Genomic DNA, 9,332 nt, shown 5'->3' on the forward strand with positions numbered 1-9,332 from the left:
TCTTATCCATCCCTTGCATATTATAGTTCATCACGAAGCCTTTATAGCTTGGTGGCAGTGATTGAAGAACTCTGTCAATGACACTATCATCAGGAAGATTAACTCCCAGCTGAGTCAAGTGGTTATGGTACCCAGACATTCAGAGTATGTGTTCACTGACAGAACTGTTCTCCTCCATCTTGCAGCTATAGAACTTGTTGGAGACTTCATATCTCTCAACTTGGGCATTTGCTTGAAATATTAAAGTCCCAATTCTAAGCCGTAAAGCATGGCACACTGAACTATCGAGTAGTCATCAGCTTTAGCTTGCCATACGTTCATAACGTATGGAGTTGCTCCTACAGCAGGCCTTGCACCTAGCGGTGCTTCTAGGACGTAATTCTTCTGTGCAGCAATGAGGATAATCCTCAAGTTACGGACCCAGTCTATGTAATTGCTACCATCATCTTTCAACTTAGCTTTCTCTAGGAACGCATTAAAATTCAAGGGAACGGTAGCACGGGCATTGATCTACAACAACATACATATGCAAAAATTATCAGGACTAAGTTCATGATAAATTAAAGTTCAATTAATCATATTACTTAAGAACTCCCAGTTAGATAGACATCCCTCTAGTCATCTAAATGATCACGTGATCCATATCAACTAAACCATGCCCGATCATCACGCGAGATGGAGTAGTTTTCAATGGTGAACATTTCAATGTTGATCATATCTACTACATGATTCACGTTCAACCTTTCGGTCTCAGTGTTCCGAGGCCATATCTGCATATCCTAGGCTCGTCAAGTTTAACCCGAGTATTCTGCACGTGCAAAACTGACTTGCACCGTTGTATGTGAACGTAGAGCTTATCACACCCGATCATCACGTGGTGTCTCGGCACGACGAACTGTAGCAACGGTGCATTCTCAGGGAGAACACTTATACCTTGAAATTTAGTGAGGGATCATCTTATAATGCTACCGCCGTACTAAGCAAAATAAGATGCATAAAAGATAAACATCACATGCAATCAAAATATGTGACATGATATGGCCATCATCATCTTGTGCCTTTGATCTCCATCTCCAAAGCACCGTCATGATCTCCATCGTCACCGGCTTGACACCTTGATCTCCATCGTAGCGTCGTTGTCGTCTCACCAACTATTGCTTCTACAACTATCGCTACCGCATAGTGATAAAGTAAAGCAATTACATGGCGATTGCATTTCATACAATAAAGCGACAACCATAAGGCTCCTGCCAGTTGCCGATAACTTTTACAAAACATGATCATCTCATACAATAATTTATATTACATCATGTCTTGACCATATCACATCACAACATGCCCTGCAAAAACAAGTTAGAGGTCCTCTACTTTGTTGTTGCAAGTTTTACGTGGCTGCTACGGGCTTCTAGCAAGAACCGTTCTTACCTACGCATCAAAACCACAACGATTTTTCATCAAGTGTGTTGTTTTAACCTTTAACAATGACCGGCCGTAGTCAAATTCAATTCAACTAAAGTTGGAGAAACAGACACCCGCCCGCCACCTGTGTGCAAAAGCACGTTGGTAGAACCGGTCTCATGAACGTGGTCATGTAATGTTGGTCCGGGCCGCTTCATCCAACAATACCGCCGGATCAAAATAAGACGTTGGTGGTAAGCAGTATGACTATTATCGCCCACAACTCTTTGTGTTCTACGCGTGCATATCATCTACGCATAGACCTGGCTCGGATGCCACTGCTGGGGAACGTAGCATGCAATTTCAAAAAATTTCCTACGATCACGCAAGATCTATCTAGGAGATGCATAGAAACGAGAGGGGGAGAGTGTGTCCACGTACCCTCGTAGACCGAAAGCGGAAGCGTTAGGTTAACGCAGTTGATGTAGTCGAACGTCTTCACGATCTAACCTATCTAGTACCGAACGTACGACACCTCCGAGTTCAGCACACGTTCAGCTCGATGACGTCCCTCGAACTCTTGATCCAGCAGAGAGTCGAGGGAGAGTTCGGTCAGCACGACTGGTGACGGTGGTGGTGATGTGATCCGCGCAGGGCTTCGCCTAAGCACTATGACGCTGTGACCGGAGAAGTAAACTGTGGAGGGGGGCACCGCACACGGCTAAGAGAACAATTAATGTGTTATGGGGTGCCCCCTGCCCCTGTATATAAAGGAGAGGAGGAGGCCGGCCACCAAGGGGTGCACCATGGGGGGAGTCCTACTGGGACTCCACTCCTAGTAGGATTCGTCCCCTCCCCTTTTTCCTTTCTCATCGGAGGGAAAAAGGAAGGAGAGGGAGAGGGAGAGGGAAAGGGGGGCACCGCCCTCTCCCTAGTCCAATTCGGACTCCCATGGGGGGGGCGGCCACCCCTTGCGGTCTGTCCTCTCTCTCTCCACTAAGGCCCATGTAGGCCCAATAATTCCCCGCGGGGTTCCCGTAACCCCTTGGTACTCCAATATATACCCGAACCTTTCCGAAACCATTCTGGTGTCCGAATATCATCGTCCAATATATCAATCTTTACCTCTCGACCATTTAGAGACTCCTCGTCATGTCCGTGATCTCATCCGGGACTCCGAACAAACTTCGGTCACCAAAACACATAACTCATAATACAAATCGTCATCGAATGTTAAGCGTGCGGACCCTACGGGTTTGAGAACTATGTAGACATGACCAAGACACATCTCCGGTCAATAACCAATAGCGGAACCTGGATGCTTATATTGGTTCCTACATATTCTACGAAGATCTTTATCGGTCAAACTGCAATAACAACATACGTTATTCCCAAGATTCGATCGTCGGTATCATCATACCTAGTTCAATCTCGTTACCGGCAAGTCTCTTTACTCGTTCCGTAATGCATCATCCCGTAACTAACTCATTAGTCACATTGCTTGCAAGGCTTATAGTGATGTGCATTACCGAGAGGACCCAAAGATACCTCTCCGATACTCGGAGTGACAAATCCTAATCTTGATCTATACCAACCCAACAAACACCTTCGGAAACACCTGTAGAGCATCTTTATAATCACCCAGTTACGTTATGATGTTTGATAGCACATAAGTTGTTCCTCCGGTACTCGGGAGTTGTATAATCTCATAGTCAGGGGAATATGTATAAGTCATGAAGAAAGCAATAGCAATAAAACTTAACGATCATTATGCTAAGCTAACGGATGGGTCTTGTCCATTACATCATTCTCTAATGATGTGATCTCGTTCATCAAATGACAACACATGTCTATGGTCAGGAAACTTAACCATCTTTGATTAACAAGCTAGTCAAGTAGAGGCATACTAGGGACACTCTGTTTTGTCTATGTATTCACACATGTACTAAGTTTCCGGTTAATACAATTCTAGCATGAATAATAAACATTTATCATGATATAAGGAAATATAAATAATAACTTTATTATTGCCTCTAGGGCATATTTCCTTCATTCACATGCTGGACATGCATGAACACGCGATCATGGCGATGTGGGCGCTCGAGGTAAGCGACGTGCGGGATGGAGGTTGAAGACGAGCTCACGAATGGGTCCCATCTAGCAGCGAGAGAAGAGAGAGATGTGGGCGGGCTAGTAACCAATGGATCTTGATCTGACGGCGCCGTTATAACCTAGTGTGTTGGTTCTATTTAGGTGGGCTACTCGCTATTGGGGTTGGGTCGTCTTGGCTGGGTTAACTGGCTCCGGTTGGCCCCTTTTCTTTTATTTTCTTTTCCTTTCTCTTTCTTTTCTTTTTCTGTTTCTTTCTAAATTCATATCTGTTTTGAATTTGATTTTAGTTCCAACTTTAAACATCTCTAAATTCTCGTTTTGATATTTAGAAAACGGTGAAAATTTCATTCGGACCTTCTGGTCAATTAATTTCTGCCCCTTATTTTAGGGCCTTCCAACATATTCATTTGTTCCTTTCCTATTTTTTTCAATTGGGTTTATTTCCCTTATTTGGATTTCTCCGAGTTTGTCTTCTGCTCATTTTGAACATTTGTTTTGAGCATTTGTTTTGTCTAATTCCTTTGGGGTTTTATTTTATCCTTCAAATTGCCCCCTTTAGGGTTCTTTTAACTTTCCCAAATTTTGTACCTAGGGTTTTGGAATTCTAATTCGATGCAATCATCACACAAGGTCAAACAATCAAGCAATCCCAAGCAATTCTAGCTAGTTAGCAATTAAGCATAGGTTTTCTTAGAAATTTTTTAATTCCCTATGAAAATTTAAACATTTCAGATTTGAAAAAACCTGGGATGTGACACTTCGTGTACGTACTCCACCTAGAATGAGAGTGTATGTGTGTGACATCGACCTAGATGGTTTGTGCAAGAGAGTCGTAAGTGTACGTGTGTACGTCGGAGAGCGGGAGGGGGGAGAGAAGGGACATGTGTCAATGCAATGCGTGTGAAAGAGAGGCCTAAGCGGTACATCTGATTGATGGAGCGGTACTACCGGCTCTTTCCAGGTCCGGCAGTGCCGACCTTCCCTACCGTGTAGCATCAGGTGGTGGTAGTACCGCATGTTAGCGGTACTACTGGACCAGTACTTTTGACGCAGTACCAGGAGCGATACTACCGCTCATCTAGAGGTATTCCTTAGTTTGAAAAGTTGAATCTGAAACAAACAACTATTTTGAATCAGCTTTGCCAATGAAGTTGGAATCTAATTCGGGCCTTTTTCAGCGTATTTTCCTGAAGCACGTCCCGATGTGCTTTTGTGGCAAATCTTAAGTTGATTGAAATCAGCTTTGTTAATGAAGCGAATTCGAATCCAATTGAAGCTCAAACAAACAGGGTCAAAGATAGTCGATCTGCTTCACATACATGTGCTTCATCATTCAACAATCTTGACAGAAATAAACTTCATCAGCCACTTCCATAATAGACTAAAGACTGCATATATTTCACATTACAGGATAAACATGATACAAGCGCATCATTAAGTCCAAAATACAGCAGGTTCATACATGAGATGATCAACTTCAACTTTGTCTTATATCAGGTCCATCCATTAAGTTCAAAAAAATCAAAATACACCTAAACTGTACTGACTGGCAGCTAAGCAACACACACATGCAGTACATTACCTTTTCAGAATGAAAACAACACCAACAGCACACAACATCAGGACACTTGCAACTAAGAACTTCATCATCAACACAAGCTCTCTCACTAACCCTATCAATGCAGAAGCTTGGTGTTTGCTCATGCCAATGAATGCCTCATTTCCACTCCTAGGCCTGCTGGTGGAAGCGTTCCTCCCACTCTTCCATTGCATCCTCAAGTTCCTCCCATCTGTTCTTTGTTTCGCCTATTGCATCCACAATAACACCACCAACAAATATGTCGTGAACCACAATATACACAAACATACTCCAATTCCCAGTGCCAGAAATCACTAGTTTGCTAGCAAACAAGAAAATCAAGTCAAAAATGATGTCAAATTTTAAGCCAAATTCCTAGAAAAAACACGTTGCCGCCTCAAATTTACCAAAAAAAAAGACATAACTTGGCTCAAGTAGCAATAATACATAGTTCAAAGTACGATCGGAACGCACAACATAGGTTCACAAAAAATAAAAACAACAAAGTTCACGCTGGGGGCAGCAGCACAACAAGCCCACTAACAGTATCGGGGCGTCTTTTCACAAATATAGAAGCTCCATGAGTAAAGTCGATCCCACCACTCAAGAACATGGTGTGAGGTGACCTTCAGCTTCACCTTCAATCAGCGAAGCCTGCACTCAAACAGTATTATAACTGTTAGCAATGTCCAAGACAGCAATTAATAGGGTGATGCCACATAGTGCAACAAGATTGCCTGATAACTAGTACATGGTACTTCTTAAGTGCATACAACATCGTGTTGTAAAATGTACGGATTGTCAACAAAACTATGGCCCTTTTAGAGGGGACTATTGAAAAATACTTGCAACTACTGCTATCGCCTGCGCATTACTCTGCTATGACATGTTTTCCATTTAATTCATGAAACAATGTGCATGATTATAAACTTTCATCTTTGTGATGAAAAGATGTACTCTAATCAAATGATCTCTCCAGTATTTTAGACATAAGGATTATTATTTTGATTAAGTTTGATCTATTGCTACAATTTTGATAGTGGTGTGGCTTGTTAGCAGTGAGTTTTAGTACAGGATACTACTGATAATACAGCTCTACGACACCTCAGGGACCATTGTGATGTTCGGTAAAACAATTCATAATAGTGTACCTTAGTAGGATATCCATGCTAGAGTTAAACATTTATAATCATGTGTCTATATTAATTGACATAAGCATCAACTAAAACCGAAGTAAACATGCCCTCAACATTATGAAGCACCCATTTCCACCACCAAATATGCAAAGTATTTAGTTCTAAAATTAGAAACTTCAACTGTTCAAGAATGTTGTAAGGAACTTGGAAATTCTTGAAACGTGAAATACATTGAACGAGTTTTCTGTGGACCACATCTTGTTGTTGCTACATATATCATGTAAAGAACTAATTGTTTATTCAAATATCATGGCACCACATAATATAAGATTGCATGCTAACTGTTTACTCACTGTATTTTATTTATTTATTTTCGTGCAACTTGGGGCCGAGCAACCCCCCTCTCTTTCTGCTCATTTGTGTCCCCATATGCGCCTTCTAGTGTACTCTATACAAGGATCACCACCATGTAATTTGTACCCTCTATCAATGGAATGATACGCAACATGCATATTCGCGGAAAAAAAGTAAGCACCAGTTTCAGCATCAGAGCATCTTACCAGAGTTGTCCGTTGCCTTTTCGGATTAAAGCCTTGCCCAACAGTTGTCAGTTCCATCCTTGGATTCTTCCTTGGGCTGAAATCCTGGCAAACATTCTCAGTATAGCAATGTTCTTGACTCAAATGCTTATGTGTACCTGGCCAGGAATTATAATAACATTAAGGTTTAATGGATTCAGTACTATCACAACAAAATACCCCTTTAAGACTCTCAATTACATGTTTAATGCTCATTAACAGTGAACATTTCAAGCACAAAAGATGAAAAACGTGTCTTGTGCACATTTCAAAACAACAAAAAATCTCCATTACACTAAAATATGTTGTTGCTCCAAGTTTTACAGCCGACAAAAAACTTGTGCACATTGCGAAACAGTAACACATCCCCTGTATTAAGAGAAGCCGCCAAACTGCTCCAAGTTCTACAACGACAAAAAACAAGTACTCGCTCAGATCCATATTACTTGTCACTAGATACATCCATTTCAGCTACACAAGTAATATGGATCGGAGGGAGTAATACAAATAGAAGCACACAAGAGACCGAATGAACTAGTCTGACAATATATTTAATATTATTATCATTCATTCATATAACCCATTGAAAAGTGCATTTGTGGTTGTCAAGAAACAACAAAATTCCAGGGACCAATTGTGCAGATTGAGATTCTTCCATGTTTGGAAGAAACGTTCAACTTACCTGCATTTGTCACTGTTGAGACCAGAGAGTTTTCATAAGGAGATGCCCAGATAGCAGACATAGTCTCTGAGGGTAGAACATCTGCAATGAGTTCGACAGTTAGAAATTGCGGCAGATGGAGGTTCATCCATGTTGGGAAAAGAACGTGTGATTTACCTGCATTTGCCTTGATATATTTAGAAGGAGATGCCAAGATAGCAGACATGGCCTTTGAGGACAGAGCACCTGTAATGAGTTTAATGAGTTCACCTGTCAGAAACGGCGGTAGATGGAGGTTCGTTCATGTTTAGAGAAGAAAGTGCAATTTACCTGCATCTTTCTCTGTTGTAATCAAGAACTGGTCATAAGGAGGTGCCAAGATAGCAGACATGGACTGTGAAGGTAGACCACCTGCGATGAGTTCAGCAGTTAGAAATGGCGGCAGGTAGCCAGGTACTCAATGCTTAACTGTTTTACCTGCATTTGTCACTGGTGAGATCCCATAGTTTCTAGCAGGACCTTCCAAAGGATGGAGCACCTGAATGAAGGATGGAACTTCTGCAACAAGTTTAGCAGTTAGGAATCTGTCGCAAAGATGCATAAACACCAAAAAAGAAAAAGAAAACATAGGGACTTGAGAATCGGTTAGAATAAACTACGTCCATAATGCAAACCTTTATGAAATGCAAGCTGGAATGATGTATGATGAAATCAAAGATTAACATGGCAATGAATTTCAGTAGACTTCACCATAAGAGTTGAAGAAAAGCATCAAACAAAGACTCGGAAAGAAGAATGGCCAGTTATAAACCAAATTCATGAAACTGGAGCATGGAAAATCAAATATCATTATCAGTGACGCATATATTGCAGGTGCAATTTTGATATGGGATTTCCTCGTGATTTGAAAAATGCGAAGGCATCCAACTAATTTACCTGCTTTTGTTAGTGATGAAAGTGCAAAACTTTTAGCATGCCCCACCAAGGTAACAGGGATAGTCTGCAAAATTCGGGCAACTGGAAAACCTGCAATGAGTTCAGCAGTTACAATTCAGAAATAGCAGCAGATACCCACAATTCGGATGAAGTGTAAACAAAAACCTCAAGCTTGATGAGGCTGTGCACTGAGGCAGAAAACTTCTGCATTTTCTTGAACAGAATGTGACAAAATGTGGTAGAAATTGAATGATGATTGCGCATCATGACACGCATTAAGTGTGCAAACATCACAGTAATGCATAAAGCATAAACCTAGCAGCTCATTTCACAAGCAAGAATAACATAATCGGTGCAGTAAGAACAATGTGCATAGGAATCTTTACCAAACAATAATGGTGTGAGAGAATTCAAATCATGACAAGGAATTATGTGTGCACACGTCACAACCCATCAATACCCTAAGCATAAACCTAGCATAACAGTTCAAAAGCAGCAGCAACACAATTGGTGCGGTGAGAGCAATGGACTGTAAAGAAGATACAAAGGAACGTAGCCCACAATAGTACCAAACTAAAGGCGGTAATATTAGTTCAGTCTAATTTTGCAGAGAATTATCCTACACTGCTGTGATCTCTGTAAATCCAGTGAGGAAAATGAGATAACATTTAAGGGAATTTAGGTGAGAAATGGCTTGAACTAAATATTATAACACCGCTCGAGAATCTGCGAGCCGCTCAGGCGGCCGCAGAAGAGCTGAATGGGCTGGGGGCTGATGAGCTCCCCTACATGACAAGGCGCATCCAGCTGCTGATCGACGCGGCCGCAGAACGGCAAAAGCCGGCGCCCACGCTGAGAGTCCTCCCCCACACCGAGAGCACGCCGCGATCTCCCGGTCGCCGACCGCGAGCGGCGCCCGCGCAAGAAAAGAC

The 9,332-nt window shown here is 41.9% G+C and overlaps 1 protein-coding gene across 1 annotated transcript; it reads right to left on the reverse strand.

Annotated features, from left to right (window-relative positions):
• Positions 1 to 5,461: 5,461 nt before the first annotated feature.
• On the reverse strand, positions 5,462 to 9,116 carry LOC109731410 (uncharacterized). The gene is made up of 7 exons (XM_020290564.3): positions 8,401 to 9,116; positions 7,942 to 8,022; positions 7,795 to 7,875; positions 7,642 to 7,710; positions 7,486 to 7,566; positions 6,786 to 6,922; positions 5,462 to 5,743 (listed from the first exon to the last, which is right to left on the reverse strand). Exons 3-7 carry the CDS (start codon positions 7,853 to 7,855, stop codon positions 5,693 to 5,695), a joined length of 399 nt encoding a protein of 132 aa, XP_020146153.1. The 5' UTR covers positions 7,856 to 7,875; positions 7,942 to 8,022; positions 8,401 to 9,116; the 3' UTR covers positions 5,462 to 5,692.
• Between the last annotated feature and the right edge of the window lie 216 nt (positions 9,117 to 9,332).

The sequence above is a fragment of the Aegilops tauschii genome, chromosome 5, assembly GCF_002575655.3.
Source record: "Aegilops tauschii subsp. strangulata cultivar AL8/78 chromosome 5, Aet v6.0, whole genome shotgun sequence".
Taxonomy (NCBI): Eukaryota; Viridiplantae; Streptophyta; class Magnoliopsida; order Poales; family Poaceae; genus Aegilops; species Aegilops tauschii.